This window comes from Hippopotamus amphibius, chromosome X (assembly GCF_030028045.1).
Source record: "Hippopotamus amphibius kiboko isolate mHipAmp2 chromosome X, mHipAmp2.hap2, whole genome shotgun sequence".
Taxonomy (NCBI): domain Eukaryota; kingdom Metazoa; phylum Chordata; class Mammalia; order Artiodactyla; family Hippopotamidae; genus Hippopotamus; species Hippopotamus amphibius.
The window spans coordinates 7,030,302-7,057,309 of NC_080203.1; the positions used below are offsets into that span (position 1 = coordinate 7,030,302).

The 27,008-nt window shown below is 41.7% G+C and overlaps 1 protein-coding gene across 1 annotated transcript in view; it reads right to left on the minus strand.

Annotated features, from left to right (window-relative positions):
* The window catches only part of AFF2 (ALF transcription elongation factor 2), a 318,303-nt gene that overhangs the window by 65,568 nt on the left and 225,727 nt on the right, over positions 1 to 27,008 (minus strand). The window contains exon 9 of the mRNA XM_057717549.1: positions 18,015 to 18,052. Within this exon, the coding sequence (XP_057573532.1) occupies positions 18,015 to 18,052 (38 nt within the window). The remainder of the gene's footprint in view (positions 1 to 18,014; positions 18,053 to 27,008) is intronic.

Below are 27,008 nucleotides of genomic sequence, written 5' to 3' on the forward strand. Positions count from 1 at the left end.
CTTTCTACTTTTTCTTCTTTTTCCAGAAAATATAAGAAAGTAAGATGAAATGGATTCATTGAATTCCCCCAAACTTAAACTATACTCAGGAGGCCCAAATGTTGTGGCATGTGAACAATTCTTTAGCCACAGATTAGCACCTCTTAAGAGCTTCATGCTTCTCAGCCACTGATTTTTGATAAATCCTGATTGGCAAATGTGAGAACAGATGTAGGTGTGCCAGATGGTTTTCCCAGACTTACTCAGGTCTAACTGCCAGACTTTGGGCCAACTAAAGCTGAGAAAATTAAAGAAATAATTTATTCTCTTTCCTGACTCTGGGGACGGTTCTTTCCGTGCCCACTAGTTCATGCACTGTGTGCAATGCCATCCATTTGGACGAGAATCACTTATGCAACTTCCAGGCCAAAAGAAATATACCAAGGGAAGGAAAATATAAAATAGTTTCAAAAAATTAAAATATGCTAGAAAAAAGGGAAAATACCAATTATCAGCTATCAAGATTTTATGAGAAAACGCTTGATTCCTTTGAGCCAAACAGTACTTACAGTTGCAGCAATGAAAATTCTAATTTTGTGCTCTAATGAACACAAAACGATCCACACTCAACCTTGGCAAAACTTATAATGACTATGTAATTGAAGTGACTTTGTCATATTAAAATATTTCATAAAATTATACAAAAATGCCAAGAAGTAAGAACACAGATTGGGAAGTATTGGCTATGTGATACAATAGCCATACCCACCCACCCCCTGTTTTATAAGCAGAATGAACAGTTTGTAGGGTTGAAGAACACCATTCATACTGAACACCAGTTTACCTAGCCATAAGACGTTAGATGCTTCTGAGAAAGATACACATAATTTTATTCTAAGCAGTAAATATACCAAGTAATAATTTTCTTTTGTTGCAAAATCTCTCAACATACTTAAAATGTTATTAATTCCTCCTCACTGTACATTTGGGATATAGAAAAGGGAAGACTTTTTTTTCTGGTGACGTTCCCTAGTTAGAGTCATCTAATGGTTTTTATCCACAATGGAGGCTACGGGAACTCGCAGTCTCCAGCACAGTTGGAAGAGAAATCCAAATCACGCTGATTCATGAGTGTAAACACACAAATTTGGAGAGGACTTTGATTACACCCTAGTTCACAGACTATTGAATAGATTTGAGGCCTGATTCCCAATCCCATTCTCTTAGGGCTCTTGGATTCAGAATCGGAAATATCAACTCTGTATTGCTAAGGAGTTCGTCTTTGTGTCACATATGCAAAGTCCAAATACCTACTCTTTGGTGTAGCCTTCTAAACCAAAAGACAGTGTCTATTCAAGTAAAATGGGGTTAAACAATGTGTAACTGGGATCCAGAATAGCCAAAAAAAATCGAAAAAAAAAACAAAAACAAAACCAAATTGGGAGGAATTCACTTCCCAATTTCAAAACCTACTACAAAGCTATAGTGATCAAGACAATGTGGTACTAGAATAAGGATAGATATACAGATCAATGGACCAGAAAAAAGAGTCCAGAAATAAACTCTCACATTTATGTCTTTTCAACAAATGGGGCTGGACAATTGGATTTCTACATGCAAAAGAATGAATTTGGACCTCTACCTCACACCATATATAAAAATCAAGTCAAAATGGATCAAAGATATAAGAAAAAGACCCAAGACCTAAAACTCCTAGAAGAAATCAGAGGTGCAAACCTTCACAAGCTTGGGTTGGACAATGGGTTCTCAGATATGACACCAAAAGTGCAATCAACAAAAGAGAAAAAAATAGATAAGTTGGATTTCATCAAAATTAGAAACTTTTGTGCTTCAAATGACAAAAAGTTAAAAGACAACACACAGAATAGAAGAAAACTTTTGCAAATCATATATGATAAGGGATTTGTATTGAGAATACATAAAGAATTATTACAAATCAATAATAAAAATACACAGGATCTGAATAGGTATTTCTACAAAGAAAATGTAGAATTGGCCAATAAGCATGTGAAAAAATGCTTAACATCATTAGCCATCAGGTAAATGCAAATCAAAACCACAATGAGATTTCACTTCACATCCACAAAGATGACAATAATCAAAAAGATAGATAATAACAAGTGTTGGTAGCACTGTCAAGAAATTGCAAGCCTCATACACTGCTGGTGAGAATGTAGATGATGCAGCCACTGTAGATAACAGTCTGGCAGGTTCTCAAAAGGCTACACATAGAATTACTATATGATCCAGCATTTCCATGCCTAGGTTTATACCCTAAAGAACTGAAAATATATGACTACATGGAAACTCGTGCATCAATGCTCACAGCAGCACTATTCACAATAATCAGAAATGTGACAACAACCCAGATGCCCCTCAGTTGATGAATGGACAAACGTGATGTGGTCTATCCATAAAATGGAATATTATACAGCCATAAAAAGGAATGAAGTACTGATTACTGCTATGACGTGGATGAACCTTGAAGACATGACGCTAAGTGAAGGAAGCCAGAAACATAAGACCGCATGTTGTATGATTTCACTTACATGAAATGTCCAGAATAGACAAATCCATAGACACAGAAAGTAGATTAGTGGTAACGGCTGGGAGGAGAGAAGAATGGCGAGTGACCGAGTAATGGGCACAGAGTTTCCTTTTGGGATAGTAGAAATGTTCTAAAATTGATTGTGGTGACTTGTACAAATCTGTGAATATACCTTGTGAATTATATATCAAAATAGCTATTTTTAAAAGCTGTCATCATCTCAATAACACCCCTTTATATGTCTAAAATAGAGAAAGTTTTAAGAGAGGGATAGACATTACAGGAGATGCTAATCTAGACAACATGGGTATTCAGATTTATGTAATTCATCAGACCGTAACTCCAATTTTCCAGTACACTTTACTTGCTTACAATGGGGCTGTGGCTTAAAGACTGCTTAGGAGCACTGTCTAGTTGATTCAGACTAGTGACCCCTTTAGTGGCCCCCTTGGTAAGCTGGTGAACTTTCCAGGTTGTGACCCAGAGGCTCCATATATCAATAGCAGGTTGGCTAAAGGAACTTGTTACTGTCTCAATGAGCTACCCTCAGATAAGAATGACTTTGCTTAACTTACTGATGAGTTGACATTAATGGAGCCCAGCCTTACTGATCCCAGTGTGTCTCGAAGTAGTTTTTGATATTCCATAGACAAAAGGCTTCTAGGTCAAATACACTTGGGAAACACTGAAATAAACTATATTCTCCCTCTGAGAGATGCACAATGTCCATTAGAACATAAAGGGCTCAAAATTCAACTTAGAAGAAAACTTTTAAACCCAGAATTTCCCATATTCATTTGACCACTCTGCACCAAACACACATACACCCACACATGCACCTGTTTGTTTTCTTTCCTGCATAACATCTATTAACATCCTTCAAAACACGATCCATGGACCACACTTTGGGAAATGCTAACTTAGCCCATCAACAATTGGCAGAAAGAAGACAGAATGATGACCTTGAAGCTTTCACTGTCTGAGGACGTTTTCTTGCTTTGAAGAATTTTAATCTTAAAAAAAAAGAACATGGATGCATAACGCTCAAATCCCTAGAACAGTGTTTTCTAACTTTTTCCACATCTTGGTCCACATAGGAAAGGACTGGAATAGTATGGTCTGTAGTCAAGAGACTCTAGGGCTCCTGGGTCCTGCCACCCCATAGTGTTACAAGGATCAGTAGACCTGCATTTCTGTGATCTCTGCCACTAAAAAACTGTGGGGAAGTTCCGTTCTTAAAAATCCATTGCAAAACCACCCTAGTTCAACTATTTTCATGATGGAGAATGAGTAGACAAGCTGTCTAGGCGATACTTGACTTATCTGGACATTGGAGAATTTGTGTGGATACTAGCATAATGTTTTTCACATCACTATGAGATTGACTATAGTTTCGCTGAGGCAGTAGGCAGTGGGTAGAGCATAGGGGTCGTTTAACACCAGATTGTCAAATCCAGGAACAGAACTGGATTATTTGAGGGGTAAGACTGAGCACGGTTGCATCTACACACCTAGTTCTTTCCCCCCCATCTTTAGTGAGCTATAATTTACCTATAACATTGTGTAAGTGTAAGGTATATAATGGGATGATTTGGTACACTGTATTGCAAAATAATGACCACAATAAGGTTAGCGAACACCTCCGCCATCTCAAATAGTTACCTTTTGTTTGGTCTGTGTGGTGAGAACTTTTAAGATCTACTCTCTTAGCAACTTTCAAGCAGACAATACAGTATTGTTAACTAGAGTCACCACGCTGTACATTACACTCCCAGAACTTAATCATCTTAAAACTGGAAGTTTGTATCCTTTGATCACCTTCACCCATTTCCCCCACACCCCGCCTCCTCTGGCAACTACTACTACTCTCTGTTTCTAAGAGTTTGTTTTTGTTTTTAGATTCCACATATAAGTGAGATCATATAATATTTGACTTTCTCTCTTATTTCACTTAGCATAATAACCTCAAGGTTCACCCATATTGTCACAAATGGCAGGATTTCCTTCTTTTTTGTGTGGCTGAATAAGATTCCATCAGATATAAAGTTGATCCTTGAACAACATGGGTTTGAACTGCGTGGGTGAACATGGATTTTTTTCCGCTAAATATGTACTGTGGTACTACATGATCCACAATTTGTTGAATCTGAGTCTAGAGTTATACATGGATTTTTGACTATGTGCGGAAGTTGGTGCCCTTAACCCCTGTGTTGTTCAGGGTCAACTGAAAAAACATCACATCTTTTTTATCCATTCACCTGTTGATGGACATTTCAGTTGCTTCCATGTCTTGGCTATTGTGAATAGTGCTGCAATGAACATAGGGGTGCGTGTGTCTTTTTGCATTATGGTTTTCTCCAGATATATGCCTAGGAGTGGGATTGCTGGGTCATATGGTTGTTCTGCTTTTAGTTTTTAAAGGAACCTCCATACTGTTTTCCATAGTGGCTGCACCAATTTCCATTCCCACCAACTGAAAGCACCTAGGACTTCTGAGCAATCAGGATTCCTGTGCAAGTGGCATGATGAGAACTGTTCATCGTGATAATCTTTCACGGTCTTCCTAAATCATCAAAGTAGGATTAGATTCTGTGTGGCATTGTTTCTGGATCAGACACACTTCTAACTCCTTGAAAATCATTCTCTCCACATGTGGTAGTTTCATTAACCAAATTATTTTGATTAACCACAGTACTTCTTTCCCCAGGCCTGTCAAATAGCGAAAGCAGAAATATAACTATTTTTTTTTCAAACATAGCAATTTTGTTTTTATTATTCATTTGCTGCCTTAGTCTTCTTCTGGGGAATTCGAGGTATATTGAAGATTTTTGTAGCAGTAAAAATTCTTTCAAGGATCAGATTGCAGAAGCCTTCACCATGTGCTTTCACTTGAAAGACAAATCCAATTCGACATGAAGTTTCATTATGAAGAAACTGTTACATGTGATGACACTGGTTATTGAAAATTGAAATGAAGTGAGAGGAAGCTAACACCGACGTGTATGAGATTCTACTTCCTTTGAATGACACAAAGAACTCAATATATCTAATCATCTCTGTTATGCCCACTGGGAACTGAGCTCCAGCGATATTGCACAGGGTTGCTTCTTGATTACTGGAAACCCAAGTATTAAGCCATATGTCAGTTACATCAGTAGTTTAAGAGCTTTGTGTGACTGCTGGATCCTGGGAATTGTTTTACTTTCCCTCTGTCGGTTAAAGTAAATAATAGTAATAATCTGGGCACAAAATTCATAAAACAAGTGTCCCAACCAGTCCACACAGACCGACATTTTGGCTTTTACACTTAATGTCTGAATTATTTTAAACCTAGAGGTAGGCATCGGGCCCATCATCTCTGATCAAGTTTTCTTATGCTCTGATGAGTGGCCCTAAGCAAAGAGACTTAACAGCAACACAACAGGGGAATCTTTTTCTCTCCTTCCTAATGTAACTTGTGCCTAAGAAGTTCAAGGACTAAGATGCAGGATACGCTTTGATGAGCATCCACTGTGCTCTGTCTCCCACTCTTGTTCATAAAACTATCCTTTCTGTCTTTTCCTTCCAACTCTCCCATATTCATGAATCAAACAAGCTTTTGAGTATCTTTTCTTCATTCAGTCTCCAGAGTCAATGTCACCCCAAGGTTACCAGAGCCCCCTGATGTGTGGCTTCATCAGTTTCCTCCTTCCTTTCCTCCGTCCTGGAGGCTCAATATATTCTGTCTATAATGTTCTCAGTTTGCACTTGGTGGAGTTTGGGAGCTGGGGTACATTTCTGAATTGGGGTCTCCTGTTTAACTAAACTGCACTGTGCTGTCAAGATAACTCTGGATTCTTTTTGTAATTAAAAAAGTCAACAAGCAGGCAATGACTGATGGATGAGCAGTGCCTACAAAGGTAGTGTGAGAGCTTCACTACTCAGTGTCACCATTCTCCCTCCGTAATTCTGCCCTGTCATCCATCCAAGACCTTCAACGCCCTAGATCTTTGTGCCAAACTGTTTTATGATCAGCATTTGAAGTACAAACAACAGGGAGTCCTGTCACGACGAGTAAAATATTTAATGTGTATGTTAAAAGCTAGAATTTGATTAGTGACCTGTTAGTCAATAAGTCCGCCAAACAATTCAAAGTAGATTTCCCTAATCTGTCTTGTTCTTTCACCCTGCCTGAAGGATTGCTAATGAATGTGCTGCCTGAATGAACAGAAAGATTGGGAACTCACACAGCACCGGCCTGGGTAACGTGCCAGGGGCACAAGAAACCAGTTCATCCCATGCAAAGTTTCCTCTGGAGTACGTTCCTCATCCAGAGATGATTTTCCAATAAAATCAGCCTCGATTTTTGCAAACATAAGAGCAGTCCCTGAGGGAGGCAATCAGGCAATTCAATTCTAGGAAATGCTGTACCAGGCAAAATGAACCTTGAAGCAGTGTTATTTCCTGAAACACGGTCTTGTTTTTTAGTTTCTTTCAGACACATCGGTATCCAGTGAGGAATTTGTTTTTTAAACGCCATCCACTGAGATGTGACCAAAGGATTTAATTACTTACATATTCATGAAAATAACATGAGATGAAAGAAGGTTTGTTTCGTTTTACTGCTTCACAGAGTTACTGCCTAAACCCTTGTGGCTTAAAGACCGGCTCCCTTTAAAGCGGCCCACTTTGGGGGCCATCCTACTGCCGGGGCTATTGGCCAATAGCGACAGGGACCAAAGGCTTCTTCATGCTGTGACAGTGAAGTATGGGGGGAGGAGGAAGCGGAGATCAGAGCTTCTCAGACTCCGCAGCGCTGAGAAAGAGGGCAGGTGTGCGTGTTTCGGCATTGGCCGCTGTGTGTTCCATCCTGCTAGTTTCTGCGCATCGAGATGGCCTTTCAGAAAAATAGGAACTATCATGTGTTGTCAGCTGTTAACTGAATGACCTCTCTGTTTCCTTGTACCAGAGTGACAAAAATGTGCCTTCTGTCATTCTTGAAAATGCTTAATGACATCAAATGCAACTGCCCATGCATAACTCCCACCCATAGGGAGGCTGACATCTTCCCCCCTACACCCCCCACCCCACAGGCCTTCCCTTCAAAATCAAGAGCAGGACTATATCCTTAGTAGGAAGGTGGGTATAGATCAGAGGCATCACCTGAGACAGAAAATTCTAGCTCTATAAAGACAGGACAGGTCACTTTAAAATGCCTCAGCGTTAAGCCCATATGGAATATTGACTCTTTTAAAAGAAAGCTTGGTTCTTTTCTAGGAAAAATTATAACTCACATGAGGGCTAAGAAGGAGAGTGCAAAATCAGGCTTCCTCTAAATCACTGTTCTGGACTAGTTTTTGAAAGTTAAACCCCAATTCAAAGGTCTACCACCCACCACTAAGGACCAGCAGAAGAGCCTCACCCGTGTGTGATGGAACTCCCCAAGAGAATCTCCCAACAGCCTCTGCACCACCATGACATCACTGCAGATGGGTCCGGCTGTGCTCAGCTCTGTTACTGCAGGGCAGCCCACATTTGAGTGGATTTAAAAACACATAGCATTTTCTAGTTGCATCATATATGAAAACAGATGTTTCTGTAGTGCTAGGAAATAGGAGGATCTCCTGTTTCTTTTTCTTTTAAAATATTTATTTATTAATTTATTTTGGCTACAGAGGGTCTTAGTTGCAGCATGTGGACTTCTTAGTTTTGGCGTGCATGTGGGATCTAGCTCCCCAATCAGGGATTGAACCCTGGGCCCCTGCATTGGGAGTGCAGAATCTTAACCACTGGACCGCAAGCGAAGTCCATCCTGTTTCTTTTAAACATCCTCGTCTACAATCTTGTTTCAATCACAGCAAATGTATTTTTGGACGTAGGTGGGGTGTAAATTATTTATGAATGCACATGCGTGTGTAGAGAGGGTATATACACGTCTACAGAGATCTTCAAAGCAAGTTTGCCAGCTTGTCTAATTTGCTTAGTAAACCTTTGCATCATGATTTGAGGCCAGTTAAACCTTTCACTTAGCCAATGTGGGTAGTAATACACATCTCCAGCTGGTGGCAGAGAGATGAATAAGGTGTGCTTCTCCGTGGAGATGCTATTATTAGTAGATTCCTGGCCATTCCCACTATAGGGTTTCATAATGCAGAGACCAATGGGTCCGGATGAGCGCCTTGGCTGCCCTGGGCTTGGAGTAACTCACAGGGCTGCCATGGTGGTAGACAGCCATTCACTCCCCGACGCTGCTAACAAAATAAGCAAAAAGCCACAGAGTTTTCTGAAATATTTTCTCTAACTACGTGGACCCCGCTTGTGGGAACGTGGGGTTAAAAGAAGGCAAGCCGTCAAAATACCAGGGGGTGGTGAGGACGGAGAACTGGACACTGAGAAAAAGATCTGCAGCGTCACCAGCAACAGTGCCATCTCGGAGTTCACACCGCGGAGCGTGAGGCTAGATGGATGTACAGAGTATACACATGAGTGTGCCCGTGAAAACTGGATTATAACGACATGCAATCTACTGCCGTGCCGTAAATTCTACAAATGGAAACATTTTCCTGTGGAAGAATGATTTACTTTTTTTTTTGTTTTTAACGTTGACTCTCTAGATAATTGCTGTTGGTTTAGGCAAAAGCTTTAATAAAGCAGAAACTATTTGTTTCCTATTTCAGTCCCTGGCCAAAGGAAGTGATTCCTCTTGTTCTCAGTCTCCCCAAACTAGTCGTCAACTAACTCATAACTTATGACCCCAGGCTCCTGACTTTGAACGTGTTCTGTGGTAGATGGAGGATGGATTTAGCGTTTGGAGCCCTGCACGTAGTTACCATAGGGGCATGCATCATTTCTCTAGAAATAAAAATAGCCCTACTGTGCTTACATTTGTGGATGATAAAAATACATTCAGAAAGAATTTTTATGTCTGTAGAATGAATTCAGAAAATGAAGCTAGAATAATAGTGTTATGTGTCATGCCTACTGAAAACAGTATGTCTTAGTGTAGCCTAGATGTCTGAATAACGTGAAAGGCACTGTATGAAAATGCAATTTTTTCAAATGTAAGAAACAATCAAGGATTGGTAAAGCCACAAGGGAACAGCTGGAGGCTCAGAGGCGCCCTGCAGGAGCTGAGATTTCATGAAAGTCCACAGAGAAGGATTAGTCAGATGTAATCAGAAAGGATTTGATGTCTACTTCTCCACAAACATTTTTAAAAGGGTGCCTTATAATCCATCTCTAACTTGCACCTTTAACTTTCTGGAACAAAAGAAGCCTTTTTAGTATTTTCTTAGTTGTGTCTACACTGTACTACTCTCCTCTTCATGCCGAAAGTGGGGCCCAAGTCTTTGGCAGTGTGATGCTTCCGGTAAACTTAGTATTTCCTGCTCCTGAGAAAAAAAGCCTCCTCTCCTTAGCTGCCTTGACCTCCCAGACATTCCTCACAACACGCATGTGCTTTCCTCTCGTTGTACCTTTTGCAAGTGTTGTTCGCAGTTCACCCCCACTGTTCACTGCGACCCCTGTTGGGCTGGGGGTAGGCCCCTCCAAGCAGATGCTCAATCCTGCATCCCAGCCTCAGAAGATGCTGCACGCGCTTCAATCGCGGAGCCTGTCTATTCTGTAGGGCAATGATGTGTCTGTTTCCTCCCAAGTTTTAGGGCAGAAGCTTTCTCTAACTCCTCTCCCTATCAATGGAGCCTGGCACACAGTAGGTGCACAATTCATGTTTGTTAAAAAGAACACATGGCATGACTTCTTGGAATTTTGAGTAGTTCAGTCATGTGATTCTGAGTTTTCAACAGTTTTCTGAAAGATCACTGAATGGTAATGTTAAAATAAAATTCTAGGTGTAAGCCTTACGTATCAAAAACTGAGCTGACGTGTGAACGGATTAAACAAAGTCCTTCATTCTTATCTAAGCAGCAAATGCTAATAAGAAGCAGAGAGTTACAAAGTAACATGCTACTTTATGAAGTACTGGATTAAACAGGTGTTTTCGAAATGCTGTTGCTTAAAAAGTGGCTGAATTTCCTTTCTAAGGGTTTGACTGCATCTTTGCTGGCTAGTCTGAGGCCGCTCTGCTGCACCAATAACTGGATGCTTTCTATTTGCATTGTATCATCATGGTTCTTAGTGTTAATTCACCACCTAAAGAAAAAAGGTACCCATCAAGCTTTTAGAAACATGAGTGGTTATAATGGGACAAACCAACATGCCTGAAGTTTTGAATAAACTCTTCCTTATAAAGTTTACATAATTGAAGTTGGCATAATTGTTAAAGTGCCTGCCAATGTGCTAATTCATTCAGTTTTGAAGCATTTGTTGTCGTATTCTCAGAAACCAAACTGTTACCAGAGTTAGATAATAAGACTTTTAAAGCCAACAATAAATTCAAGGCATTGAAGGTGACCACGTGTGTCCTAAGAGGTGATGAGAAGATGGCAGTGCGTTCAAAGTGGAGAGAGTTGCTGGGATCTTGGGGTTCTGAGCAGCCCACTCTCTTGGGTCTCAGCTGTTTCCTCTGTGATTGCCTACATCAGCGGTCCCCAACCTTTTATGGCACCAGGCACCAGTTTCGTGGAAGACAATTTTTCCACGGATGGGGTGAGGGGGATGGTTTAGGCGGTAATGCGAGTGATAGGAAGCGGCAGATGAAGCTTTGCTCACTCAACCTCCACTCACCTCCTGCTGTGTGGCATGGTTCCTAACAGGTCATGGACCCATATCGGTCCACAGCCTGGGGGTTGGGGACCCCTGACCTACATGATGCGACTCCAATTACCAAGAGAAAAGGAGGGTGTCGAGAAATCTGTGCAAGTTTCATTAGCTACGAAGATGACTGCTACGACCTCTTGCCTCCAATGACAGCTATCTGGACGACATAGAGAGCACAATTTATTTTCTGCAGCTGCGTAGAAAGAGGTTTTATTGTTATCTTTCCTTTAATTACCCTTCAAATGGCCAGAGCCGATTAGAGGGTGACTATACTTTAGCTGACGTCATAGGGAGCACAGTGATGACTGCTGGCTTCAGGGGTCTCATTCAGAGGGCCCTAACTGTAAACGTCCCTGCCCCTCATTGAGAACTGCTCCTCAGGACACCCACACTGATAAAAATCATTGATTGTGTGACACAGTAAAAGACACAGGAGATAGTCAATCATTTCAGACATGGGGGATTTCTGTCCTTTCCGTGGTTGACTTTGTCAATAATCTGCTCACCTAGAATACTCTTGTTAGAGACTGGACATCAATTATCAGGTCCCACGTTTCTCAAACCACCTATAGAGGCCAGGCCTCCATGTGGTCCTCTTATTTTGGCTGGACCAGAGCATCCGATTCTGTATCCCATGAACCACTGTGCTGGATAAAGGTGCCCTCTGGTCCAACACATTTGGGAAACCCTGGGTAAGACTAAGATAAGTTGGCCTCTTTCTATAGGACCTCTCTGAGCCTGTATTATTCACAGGGTGCTCCAGGAAAGGGCTGGAACAGTGTTTGCCAAAGCTCCTTGGTGCTGGAGCCTTTTGTTCCTAAAGGAGACAATCCCACCAGACTGGGCAGAACACAGTACAGAATCCATGGCCTTGTCATTCTGAGAGGGCGTGGAGATTGCAGGGACATGTTGCGTGTCCATGATGCGCATGTGTCCAAGAGTACCAAAGAGATCCTGACTCCAACCACAAAATCACCTCTGGCCCCAGCGGTCATCTAAAAGGCTCAACCCAACACCCTTGGAGCCACGGTAATCTAGCTAACGTATTTCTTTAAAACTTTAACGATGTGACTTGTCCCTCATTTCATGAATGTGCGAGGCAGAAATTGTGGGAAAAGGCACTGTGTGTGTGTGTGTGTGTGTGCGTGTGCATGTGTGTGTATAAATGCACATATTACAAGGGTGAGTTAAAAATTATCTGCACTCTGGTTATATTAAAACTTCTGTTGGCTGCACTGTCTTATCAGTGTTTTCCATTCAAGGCAACTGTCTCCCCAGTCACTGCTATGCAGGTGTGAACGTGTTACATCAGCTCATTTGTAACTGTGGTGTGAGCAAAAATGGATGCCCCACTTGTGATTTGCATGAAAGAAGAGCAGCGTGCAGTGATTTGTTTTTTGTGGTCTGAGGGTGGGCACGTCCACACACTTTTGCACACACTGTGGACACTCTGCAAAAACTTCATTTTGAGGTGTTAAAGCATCCTCCCTATAGTCCTGATCTTGCTCCATTGGACTTTCACCTGTTTGGTCCTCTGAAAGCAGCCCTATGAGGATGAAGATTCCCTTCTGAGGAAGAAGTGAAGAGAGCGGTGCATTCGTGGCTTGCAGGTCAGCCTAAAACATTTTTTAATGAGGGAATACGAAAGCTTGTTGACAGATGGACAAAGTGTATTGAAAAGCAAGGAGATTATGTCGAAAAATGACGTATTTGTCTTTTCTAAAAGTTAATTAAAATAAATTCTACAGCCAGTGTGCAGATAATTTTTGATTCAGCCTTGTATATATACAATGTTTATAATATATGTGTTTGTACGCATCTACATCAAACTTTAACATCAAGTATTTCCTCAAATAAGCATCATTATGAAACAAAATTTGAAGCTTTGGTTTATGTTTAAGAGGTGGAAGAATCATATAAATAACCTAGCTGAGATGTGTAGCAAGGAAGGAACATATCCGATTTCACACCATAAGCTAGTGTTAGATTCAGGACTAGAACCCAGGTCCGTGGGCTCTTTGCTTACATTTAATAACTAGTGGACTAATTGATGATTTACAGTAACAAGGTAGAGGCCTTCAGTGCTATCCAACTGTACCAAGCTCATTTCTTTTATGTGGAATAAGCTCTGAGGGCCCTAAGCCATCATTTCTTAGGAGCCTCAGTTTCCAGCCCGTCCTTTCACTGTCTGCCACCTCAGCACCAGTGTCTCAAGCCAGCAGTCTCTGAAGTCGTGGTCCTAAATTCTCTTCCTCCGTCCCCCCCCACCTTTTCCAATAGTGACAACTGGAAGCACTTTCTATCCCGAGAGCTTCCCTCGTACTTTATCTGTCCCCCACTTTACAAACATCTCTCTCTTTATCTTGTATTTAGTTCTTTACGAACTGATTTTATCTCTCCTCCTGGACTCTAAACTCCTCGAGGGTAAGACCTGTGTCACATTTATTTTTAATTCCCTCAGCATCTATCACAGTTCCCGGAAATGCTGGACATCCTCAATAAATATTCATTGGACGAATAAATGAATAATGCACAAGCACCACGCTCAGGAAAATCTTTGCAGCTATTTGTCATTTTCAATAATGAAACCACCATATCTATAAGATGGATCGGTGCCTAAATAAAGCTGTAATTTCCTAAGCAGAGTGGATTTGGATCCTGGTTGAAAGACAACTACCATGTTGTTTACCGTTGTTAACCTGTAAATGCAAGGAAGAATTTTATGCTTGAGAACTGCTTGCTCCTCCCCCACCTCTCTCTCTTTTGGTAACAGATGTCAACCTCGGTTAGATTCAACTCAACTTATTAGTGCACGGCTTTTAGCCAAAAGCAATTCACATTTGCAGAAGTGTATTATCACATATGTCTTAATAACAGAAATGTGTTTTTTTAAAAAATGTATGTGATAAGTCACATATGGTGAAAGAAATCTGTACATCTCTCAGGCCTTGTTGCCACAATGAAAGCTTGCAGATAATTGCTGCAGAATGTTCACATACAAGTGAAAGTCTCTCTGACACATTAAAGAGGCACAGTTTGAACATACTAATCAAGCTTTGATACCGGCATGGTTCCAATTGACTGATAAGTACACCGGCATCTCTTGTCCTGATCACTGATCTTAAGAATGTACAATTTTGATTCGTACTCTCAGAGGTAATATTGAATGCTTCAAGGTAAAGTCATTAGTGTATCCAGGTACGTTATGTGCTTACATTCACTAAGCATATATTTAATTTCTTCTTTGTATGGAGTGCAATTAATGTGTACCACTGTCTCCCTATGGTGCGGAAAGAAGCTTACAACCACGCAGTTATTAAAAATAAATTAAACAAGTGGTTGAGAAATTGGGGGGGGCGAGGTGAACCTTTAGAGAAGAGAATATACAAACCAAATAATAATGGGAATCATTTACTCTCACTTGAATTGAAAGCTTACTTAGTCTTAGTTAGATCTTGGGAAGTCATAGAATTTTAGAAAATGCATATGCCATTTGCAATATATCTGTCTACACACAGCTTGGAAGATGACCAGTATGCTCTAGCTTTGTGTTCTCTGGTTTCTGAGGCATCATTGCCCCGTCAGTGGACCTCATAGCCATAACAATTTGCAATGATCCTGAATTCGGAATTGTCTCTGTGCTCTGAATAAGGATTAGGTGATACGTCAGCCCCAGAAAGTCCTGAACACAAGATAAGGCCTCAGTAAATACCTACTCAATGTTTTAGAGGACAAAAAGAGAAAGGGCTCATAGTTTAACCGTCACGGTCATGGAAAAACTTACATCTGCGCCTTTTCCTACCTGACCAACCAGAGCAGGGGTGAGCAAACCTTTTCTGTAAGGGGCCAGATAGTAAATATTTTTGGTTTGGTGGTTTGTACAGTCTCAACTCTGCCACTATAGCACAAAAGGAGCCACAGATGATATTAAAACAAATGAGTGTAGCTGTGTGCCAATAAAACTTATGGACACTGAAATTTGAACTTCATATAATTTTCACATGTCATGTAATAGTCTTCTTTTGAATTTTTTCCCAACCATTTGCCAAACTCTGCACCAGAGGATGACATCCAATCACACCTAATGATCATCTTCACCAATCTGTGTTTATACTTGAGTTGTAAATGACGCCTCCAGACCTCCACTTTCCAGCAAGGCTGTACACACTTTTCATTGTATACCTAAACAATCACTTTTTGTATACAAGATCAAGCCAGTAACTGGTCAGAGGCAAAGCAGTTAGTATTAACCAGGGCACCGTAGGAACATTTTACATGTGGTGTGAGTCAGAAGAAGAGAATGGACGCCTTGGTCAGTTACAACATACGAGCCCTTTGGCCCTGACACTCTACTAGGGTAGGTACCAGTCTTACTAAGCCTCCAAGCCAGGTTCCTGAAAGGACTGTTTTCTGGGATGTGTCCAATTTGTTTACTTGTTCATTAGAAAATATGTATCAAAACCTGATTCTACTTGGGGTCACAGTGCACTATGTGTCACTGAAATTCTCTGGCAGACATCAGAAACAGAAAGACGACCACTATACATAAAACTTTTAAAAACTTGGCTTCTGCTCTGCTGTCAGGCAGTGTAATTGAACTGTGCTCTGAAATTCCTGTTGCTTAACTGAGGTTTTGAAGAAGCCTCTCTTCTTAAAGTGCTCAGATGGTTGTGGCTGGGCAACTGACTTAGGTATCAGGTATTAGGTACCAAATGCAACAGGATACTCAAATTTACACCGAGAGCGGTATTTTATTTAATTAGAAGACAATTCTAAACACCTACCAGTTGATTGTGACTTAGGTTTGTTACTGGACAGATTTTCAAATATATTTAAAAGTAAAACACTGTCCCACATTCTATTAGTAATTCTTTGGCTCTTCTAGTTTTCCTGTTTTCTCTTTATAACATTCCTTGAAGTGCTAGACATTAGATAGAGTCTGTACTGTGAATCTGAGGGAGCTCATAAAAAATATAATTATCTGTAGGGTCAAATTCTCACAAGAAGCAGACAGAAAACTGGTCCCACTTCCAGGCCATTAGTACAATTTAATGAAGCCCTGCACACTGCCAATAGGCTGCCTTGTGCACACAAAGATGGAGCTTGGGAGTCACTTCCTATAGGGAGGGCTTGAACTTGGAGATGTTTGTCCCACTAAGGGCCAGATTTACACTCCTCCAGCCTCTGCTCCATCCCTTGTGACCTGGGGCATGCATCTGCCCACGGGTGGACTGGAGGGAGGGGTGCAGTCAGACTATGGGAAAGAAGATCATTAATGGCCCACCCAGGGACTCGAGTCCTGGCCTTGGCCTCATTAGCACCATCCTCTAATCCATGGAGCTTGCCTGCCATGGGCTTGCAGTAGAGAAGCCTTCCAGGCAAAGAGAGAAAAGAAATCAGGCTGCAGAGAAGATTTCAAGCCCAAGCAAACAACCAGACAAAAATTCAGCTACTAAAAATGTGACTATAACATAACACATCTCCAGGTCACAGATACCCTTCCAGAGGCTAAAGAAGGCTGATAAGGAATATTCTATGACCTAAGAAAATTAAATTTAAAAACAAAGTACACAGAGCCTTTTGGAAAAATGAATCAGAACTTGGATTTAATGGTGTGCTAAACACTACCCTGGTGACTTGGAAAAGTTAATTATTTTACAAAACACAAGCAGCCTTCTTGTCATTGGCATTAGCTGATCCATTCTCCCAGAAGCTATTAAAAATCAATGCACTCCCAACTATATAACTGTGTAACTATATATATCCAACTCTATCAATAATAACATTAAATGTGAATGGATTTAACAATTCAGTCAAAAGGCAGAGACTGTCAGACTGGGGGGAAAAAGCCAGATTTGACTATATGCCATCTACAGAAGACATATTTTATATTAAAAGATACAAATTAAAAAATAAATAAATGCACTTCCCATTTCTGCATTTGGTATTGGTATCCACTATAATAGAAACTGGCTGACTTTAATTAACACATAGTTCCTAGAGATGTGATATTACCAGAATTGTAGTAACCCGGTAAACAGAGTAGATCTTCCCTAGGCCACATGGCTGGTGGAACTGGTATGCATTATAACACTGCAATCAGATGTCACAAACCCAAATGACAAGACAGACATCTTTAATTTTAAAGTCTTCCTTCTGGAAGAGACAGGATGTCTGAGATGTACTATATTTAAAAGAGTGCTGTGCGGCTTGTTTATAATTTAAGAGTGTCTCATAAAATGCCTTGGAAATAGCTCTCTGTTAGCTAGAAAAACCTTCAGTTAAATATATTTTTATGAGCTTTTCATTAACAGAGTAGCGAGGCCTTGATGCTGAGGTGCCAAGCCTCCCCACGTGGCTGGAAATCACTTGGCACATTTTCAGCCACTTACGTCTCTGTCATAGGTCCAAGGTTTGCAATTAAAAATGTAATCTTTTTAGCATGTGCAAAACCCAAAGGCTTGAAGTACTATGCATTGAATATGATTATAATAGTATTTGGCTGCTATTCATGGATGGCACATATTAATTTATGTAAACTGGGCATAACTTGGAGCACTTCCTCATCGGGACCACAGGAAAAATTGAAAAGCTGGTCCCTGCTCATTGGAGGGTTTTTTTTTTCCTGCTTGTTTTGTTTTTGTTTTTGTTTTTAAATTGTCACCAGTAGAGATGAACTCAAAATCAAGGTCTCTTTTACGACCTTCTTTTTTCACATGGCTGGGGTCCATTCAAATTAACATTTCCAACTAATAAAAAAATAACTTACTTTACAGGATTATTCTTAGGTTTTGCCTTTTCAACAGCCTGTGAACAGAAGAAAAAAATGCAATTAGACTACATTAGCAGGCATAATCTTTGCAACTAGTTACCAAAACAATAAGCAATATAAAATGCTCTTCAGAAATATGAGGAGCTAACCAAGGCAGGCTCCTGGAGATAAACAGACCGGAGACACAGAAAGCAATTTTCCTCTCCCAGGGAGCATGGTTACTGGTCCAAGTGCAGCTTTCAGACACAGGTGAGCACTGCCAGAGCTGCCTGGGAAGTTCAGCAGTGCCCGTGAGAGTGGACCCTTAGGTTCACAACTCCATCCTCCTCTCTCCCCGTTTCCCTCCAATCTTTTTTTTTTTTAACCTGAGCCCTGTGCTTCTGGAAAACAGCGATCACCCCCCACCCCATCCTTTCACATTCTGGAAAATGGCTAATTTCAAAGGACCACACTGCCATCCACGTTCTGAGATAAGACTCAACTGCATCCTTCCTCATGACGCCCTTAAGTTTCCTGGATGGTTCTCCTTTCTATGTGGGCTGACCATCTGTTGATCACTAGAAAGGGATTGGTGATTTACAGAGATCTTGTCTCTGTTGGGTGAAAGAGCACAGAGAATCTCGTTTATTGTTCTTTTCTGTGTGTGTATTTTGAGCTCAAATAAACTGAGAATGTATACCCACTGAGAAGAGACCAGGTTTTTAAAATGGACCTGTGAACTTTGTATATGCTTGACTTGTAACTGAAAGTTTAGAACTAAAACTGTAAGCTCTCTGTATCTGTCTGTATGTTTATGTCTGTAATTTAGAAAAGTCTTTCCCTCTAATTATGTGAATATGTAATATTTTCCTACCTCTGGATAATACTAATCAATTAGACTTTAAATCCCTTACCCTAAAGGAGCTCTATTGTGATTGGCTTAGAGATAAATAAATAGTCATATAATTGGCCATTCCCCATATTTCAGAAATATCTTACCTCCCTCCTCCGTGTGCACCTGCTTGACTTATCCCTGGGTGGGGAGGGAGGTACAGAAGGAAGGGGTCATGGGCACATCCGGGGATTTTTAGATCTCTGGTGGGAAACCGTTTACCCTGCATTGCTCCGGCCACCTGGCTGCACCTGCCTGGTAATAGACAAGCCAAAGTATCCATTTCTAAAATCATTTTTATTAGCAGATACCACAAAAGGGCAAGGGCTGACCAACGACGACGGCTCAGATCAATTTCCTCCCGTGGAACCTTTAAGAAAACACACACCAAATCTTCGAAATGAGGAAATCTCTGGGCCTCTCGGCCTGCGTGCCTTAGACAGGGAGCCTGGTCCCAGTTTATTGCTGAAGCCATTGATCTGTGTACAGTCCATTTATCATTCATGAAAAGAGCTAGTGATCTTCACAGTATATTAGAAGAAACAACTCAGATCATCTGTCAACAGCCCTCTTATTTCTGTTTCCCTCTCCACAGGGATTGCATCTCCTTGGATTCTTCTGGAATTAAAATGTTGCTAAGCAACACAGCTGGGGGTGCTGATGGCAGAGTGGCTACAGTCTATCAAACTGTTTAAGCACCTGGAGGGTTTTAGTGATGGTTTTTTTTTCATACTTCTGTAGCATAATTATGTAATCAGAACCAAACTTGTACCCACCCCACCCCCAAACTCTTACAGGCTGTAGAAATAGCATTCAGTATGGGGGGAGTTGAAGCAGTGGTTTGCCAACCTCAGGGTTCTTCAGACCCTTTTAAAAGGTATCCATTTGGAGACCTTTATATTTGTGAATCTTGGAGGTGGGTGAGGGCTAAGAGACAAGAGAATACTGCTACAAATTAGAAGGCAGAGGCAACCACTTATAACGAGACAATTTATAATCTAACATTGGACTTGACATTCTGAGTGACCAATGCATAAGCACACTGAATCTTTCTATGCATAACAACAACTCAATGCACTTGGAAGCAATTTGTTTTAAATCGATGAAATACTTCCCCAGTTTAGACATGAGTGTTGGAAATCCAAGTCCTTCTCTTCTGTTAGGTCTCAGGTTCTGTTACTAGATAAATACCAGTTAATATTTGGGCACTTTCTTTGGCTGGGTAGGCAAAAATCATTTTCTCACCATCTGTGCCTGAGGTTGAATTTTGCCAAGTGGTAGAATAGTGAGAAAGCGAGGGAATGAGGTAACAGGTGAAAATGAGGAAACAGGACTATGTGTCTGGCTGGCTCAAGTCAGCTCTCACAGGTGTTCAGGGTGTGAATGCCTGTCTCTGAGCAGTCCCTTAAAGGATGCTGAAAGGAAGAGCCAGATGCTGGCAAGAAGTGGGGGCGAGACCCTGACCTTCACTACAGAAGCGCAGCCGGTCTGCACGCCCACGTCTGCCTCTTCTACCACCTTTTCTCTCCCAATCCCAGCTGGCGGAATAGGATATGGCAGTGGGCTGAAGACAGGCCATTGTGGAAATCACGTGAATCTACTTTTCTGAATCCCTTAAAATCCAAGCAAATCTGTTCCTGAACAGACTTAGGTTATCACAAAGTAACGGGCATAGTTTCCAGTGGTTTCCTTTTAAAGCAAGCTGGATGTGACGGGCTGAGCATGCCACTGGCAGAAGACGGGGAGGAGGGAAATCAAAGCGTCATTGCTTGACCTAGCTTTGATTCAGCGACATGTCTTCGGAAAATGTCCTCTCTTCTCTGTGCGTCAGGACTGTCAATTAGACCCAGTTATTTCTCTCTGAGTGGGAGGCATATAATCATGTTCAAGGCCAGTTTCTTGGAAACATATGTCTTTTTATACAGCCATTATAGGAAAATAACTTCATTCAAATTAATTTCTTTCTGGGTTTCTTGGATAGTGATGGAAAATGTCTATGCTGAGAGGTTTTTTTTTCTTTGGAAATTAACCCAGGATCCTTCCAGAGTCCCCACAGCTCTAGTCAGATGCTCTCATGTCATCCTCCTGTGTGCTCCTCTCCAAACGAAATGGTTGCGGGGGTGTCCGCCAAGCATGAGAAACGCTTCACCATTTGCGTTCTCCACTTTCACTGTAATTTGACTTTGTTTTAAGCACGTTATGAGGAATTATTAAGAGACTTTGAAGAAAAGTTAAGTGAATGATTTGCGTGCAAAATATATATGCCTTTAAGGTAAAAGAATTAGTCTGCAAAATATACAAGGAGAAAATTCCTCTTTTGAAATCATGGGACATGAAAAGACAATCCCAAGTTCCAGATACATGTTCAAGAACGTGAGATACCCTGCAAGAGGAGGGAAAAAGAAATGAAATGATACAGTGTGATTCAGCAAGCATTAAGAGGGTTACATATTGGGATTACAGCTAATTTTGAGTTTAAAAACATACATTAAAGTAATTTAAACTGATTGGAAAATGGAGGCTAGATAGTTAACACTCATGCTGCTTTAATTTGTAATGTCTATATGCTTTTTAAAACCTATATTCTTCTTATTTTGTGCCACGTTTCCCTAACATGATACTTATCTTGCCATCACGGAAGTTCTAACATAAGATAGGATGACAAAATAAATTAAGATGTTAAAAAAAATATTCCACCATGGTGCAACGAGAGGCAATGGGTCATAAGTGCAGAGAATGCTGAGCTAGAAATCCACAAACCTGGGTTCTGCCAGCGGCTGTGCCATTTCCTATCATCATGATGTTAGTGACGTGGCTAACACCTGTGAGCCTCAGTTTCCTCATTTTAAAAAGGAAGACCATCACTCCTGCCTTGTCTACATCAATGGTGGTTGTGAGTAGCCAACATCGATGACGGTGCTCTAGAAACCACAGCATGCTAAGCAAAAATGTGCATCTTGATTGCGACCGCATTTCACACAGGCACCGGTGCACACATTTTTATTTTTACTGGACTATAGTGATTTACAGTGTTGTGCTAGTTTCAGGTGTACAGCAAAGTGATTCAGATATATATTATTTTCAGATTTTTTCCATTATAGTTTTATTATGGGATATTGAGTATAGTTCCCTGTGCTATACAGTAGTTCCTCGTTACTTATTTTATACATAGTGGTGTGTATCTGTTAATCTCAAACTCCTAATTTATCCCTCCCCCACCCCCTTTCCCCTTTGGTAACTAAAACTTATGGTGCATATATTTTTTGTAGCCAGGGAGTTGATGGGCTTTCTGACCAGTGACCACGTTGTAGTATCAAATCTATGCGTTATTCCAACAAGGATTATAGAAGCCATTCTGTTCCTCTCTCCGTATCAGGAGTAGTTCTGGGGTGAACAGGATGCTTCTGTCTGCAAAGTCCTACTCGAGGAAGACTGTGACATGTTTCGATCCTGCCAGGCCTGGCCCAGCAGGAGAGAGGGCCCTCTACCTTCACACAGGCCTATGCCCCGAACCTTCTTGGGATTGGTGTTGGTGGTAGAGAGGTCAGGACACCCAAGATGCTGTGGGGGCACAAGCGCATGCCAATCCCTCTGCCCTCTCTCCCCCTGCAAGGAAGCCTAGGAAGCAGCATCATTTTCCAGGTGACTCCTCCATTGGCCGTCCCTCCTCTCACACCTCACTCCATTAGGAGGGCTCTTTGCTTTTTCACTAACATTTGACCCTGAGGCTGGGAAGTCCTGAGGATGCTGCCCTGGGTGAACCTCCTCTATGATATGGCAGCTTGGAAAATTATATTCCCAGGGAGGAGACACTTGTCTCATTCCAAGAGGTGTTTATGAGCCGATTCTTCTCTTATTACCAGCGTTGTACTCTTGGTGGTACCCTGCTAAGCAGCAAATTTGTTTCCTCAGGAGGGATGATGTGGCTAAGGACATGCTTAGAGTTGCTCACTCAGTACATCTAGCTTCCTAAAAAGAAGAAGGACCTTGTCTTTCTGCTACGTAGAGAATCCTTTTGCTGCACCAAAGCTGAAGTAACTCAAGGACCACACTGAATTCCAGGAACCATCAAATGTAGTTATTAGGAAAAAATAGGAAGAAGGGAAGAAAGAAAGAAGGAAGAAGGAAAGGAGGGAGGGAGGGAGGGAGGAAGGAAAGAAAGTGGCTTTCTGTTGAGCCCCATCCTCCAGGGCAGACAGAACATCATATTTCTTTAGGGAGAAAATGCTACATATAAAGCACTTAGGACACTTGCTAGTCATATTCTATAGCTGACTGAACTTTCCAAAAGTCTCTGGAAATGTAATTCCGCCCTAGTGATGACATATCATGAACTGTTATTCTAGTCCAATAGACAAGTAGGCTATATTCATAAAAATATTTGGAGAATCTTTTTGGGCTTTTAAGAAGCATGCCCTGAACGTTTATATCCAGACTTATGACATCACACTCCCCTGAGACTGACAGAAAACAAACTCAGTGCAATATGTTTCCTGTTTGTTGAGACTGTTAAAGTGAGCACTCAGAAGGCCTAGAGAGATTGGAGCCGTGGACTCATTTTACGAGGCTACATAGTCAGGGACTGCTTTTCTTCTTAATCAATAATCATACTGTCAGTCAAGCAAAAAATGTGATTCTATTACCATTGCTTTACATGCCTTTTACATTTCCTGTTTATATGTTTTTTCCTGGCGTTCTACTAGCAGATACACCCAAGCTGTGTCTATATAATACATTTCTTGATAAAAAGTGAAAAGTCAATCATTCAGATAATTTCAAACAACTAGATATTACACATTATGGAAACAAGACAGAAGAGCAATCGATTGCATTGGTTTTGTGTTTCTATGCTTTACCTTTAACTTTTCATGGGGCTGCTCTGCGAGACACAGCTATACCTTCACCTAGTGGCACGCATTGGTAAATTGCATTGATCGCCTAAGTTCAGAAGAGAAACGCCTCTATTAACAAATGAACTCGTCATTAAGGTATTCAGATGGGCAAAAATCAATACCTACAAAATTGGGTAAATCAATTAAAGAGACATATCCTTGAGAGCACTCGCTCAAATATAAAAATGAATTTCTTAATTACAGCATTTGAATAGATTTCACGGAAATGAGTGAAACAGCAAGAGGCTTATATTATATCCTATAGGCTGAGGTATGAGCTGGCAGCATGCACGCATGCACGCACACCCAGGCTTGCAGCTTAAAAGGAGAAGATGTCACTCAGCCTTTTGCAACACCTGGATGCCTGCCTGAATTTCTGACTTTACATCCAGGGACAGCAATCTTCAGGGAGACACTCCCCACTAAATGTAACCCTCTGGACGAGTGCCCAGAAGGGAACATGGAAACATCCTGTATTTGAATCTTGAACCTGAAGGAAGCAAAAACATCTCCCATAGCTTTAGAGTGTCGGGCTTCTCCCATTTTAATTTAATTCATTGTTTTTGACGCATATATGATGCAGGCCTGGCTAGACGCAATGGGGGCAGGATTAGAATTTTGACAGAAGGAAATGTGTTCCAGGTGCCTGGCGCCTAACAGTCACTTAATAAACATGGGCTGGGTAAAAGAACTGGGGCTGATTGTGGAGTCTGAGAGGCCTGAGCACTGCTCCGGGTATGAAAGCGTGCCGGCGGGTCCCCAGCTCCGTGCAGAAGAGAAAAGAGGCCTCTGGAGGAAAAGCTGGGCTCCAGGACCCACTGCATCTGGATCCATCCTGCAGCTGCCCACGAGGCTTGAATTCACACGTCAATGAGGAGGGAGTATGGAGCGGTCTGGGCAGGGCCAATTTCCATCCCCTCTTCGCTCTTCCTGCAGCTATGGCCTCGCTGGAGACATTACCTCTCACCAGGACAATAGCCACAGCATCTTCTTTGGGCCGCTGGTCTCCCTATTGTTACTTCATTCTATGCTCTCCTTCGATCATGCATCCTTCATGGCTTCCCAAGGCGCATTGAGTTCCTGATCAACTTCATCCAACCTGCCACTCACGATCCTGCCAACGCCAATTGAATAGAGGCCTCATAGCGGCTCCTACTTGTCTCTGCATGTGTATTTCGCTAACATGGCAACCTGCAGGCGTTTTTTGAGTGTCTGGCCCAAAGACGATGTGTTAACAGGATTCAGAAGTGCCTGCATTCCATTAAGGCTTGCTTCCTCCAGGCTGACTCTTTTGCTGAATACAAAACCCTTTAGCAAGATTCATTTTTCAACTGGCAATTTTGTTTATATCTGAAGTTTTGGTATATTGTAACTTCATGAACAATGCACTGTCTTTGGTGAAGAAGCACGTTTCACTCCTAAGAGTCATCTGTCAACACTAATCATTCTCTAAGTGGAGTAAATATGGAGACACGAGGCAGAGCATCTCAGTATTGGCTTATTTATTCTCCCCATTAGAAGGGCCAAAGTAAGTGGTACTCAGTTACTCCATTCCCCTGGGGTTTGTGGATTTGAAAATTCAATTTTCTTTCCCCCAGCCAGTCCGAATCCTCTTGCCCTGATACTAGGGAGGCACCCCTTACAAAATGACATGTGTCCTTTGCTGGGAGACGATCAATACCTAATAGAGGCTCTTTCCCTACTATGTGTAACCAGGAAAATGGGAAGAGTATTCTTAGTGCATAGTAGGTATTCAATAATATAAGTATTCCGGGACTTCCCTGGTGGTCCGTGGTAAAGGATTCGTCCTGCAATGCAGGGGATGTGGGTTTGATCCCTGGTTGGGGAACTAAGATCCCACATACCCTGGGGCAACTAAGCCCACGCACCACAACTACTGAACCCACACACCTCAACTAGGGAGAGCCTGTGTGCCACAAACTACAGAACCCATGTGCTCTGGCACCCACACGCCACAACTAGAGAAGAGAAAAACCCACACATCACACTAGACAGGAGCCCGTGTCCTACAACTAGAGAGAAGTCCACACGCTGCAGTGAAGAGCTCATGTGCTGCAACAAAAGATCCCACGTGCCGCAACTAAGATGCAACTAATAATAATAATAATAATAATAATAATAATAATAATAATAAGTATTCCAAAACTTACATGGGAGTGAATACTGATGACGCATCTTCAGTACTAGCATGTTTAGGCTTTTTGTCCTTTTGAGCATGTCACACTCTGGGCAGGGATGCTACATCCATTTTTAATCATCTATCTGTATTAGAAAACCCAATAATCTTTCCACCTGTGTTTCTCCTTTCACACTATGACCACACTCACAATGCCCTGTCACCAGATGTGTGTGGGGTTTTCCCACATTAAGCAAATTTCTGCAACACCAGCTGGGTGTCCTACCATTTAACTCAACTCTGACACTCTCTGCCTAGAGAGAGCATCACATCTCACTGGTTAAGGGTTCAGTCCCACAAGACTGCCTCTGCCCACTTCAGGTGCTGGTCCCAAGCCCTAGTTGTCACCTATGCTTCTCATCAATCGGCTTATGCATCAGAGGTTCCAATAGCACACCCCCCCCAACTTGGGTTCGATTAATTTGCTAGAGCGGCTCGCAGAACTCAGGGAAACAGTTACTTATCTTTACCAGTTTATTAAAGGACATGATAAAGGATACACACGAACAGACAGATGAAGAGATACACAGGGCGAGGTCTGGGAGGGTCCCAGACATAGGAGCTTCTGTCCTTGCACCATTAGGGTGTGTCACCCTTCGTGTGTGTGGATGTGTTCACCCACCTGGAAGCTCTCCGAGCCCCGTACTATTGGGATTTATAAAGGCACAATCGACTACTGAATCCATTTCTAGTGCCCTCCCCTCTGTAGAGAGTGGGAGGGTGGGGTTGGAAGTCCCTAGCTTCTAATCATGACTTGGTCTTTCTGGTGACCAGGCCCCATCTAGAAGCCCACTCATAGTTGCCTCATTAGAACCAAAGACACTCCTATTGCCCAGGAAATTCCAGGGGCTTTAGGACCCTGGGTCAGGAACCAGAGTAAAAGACCAAATATTAGAACAAGAGATGCTCCCAGTGCTCGTATTACTTAGGAAATTACAGGGATTTAGGGGCTTTGTGCTGGGAACTGGGGCTGGGGGGGCAGAGACCAATATGTATATTTTCTATTACCTCGCAATACAACTGACTTCTGC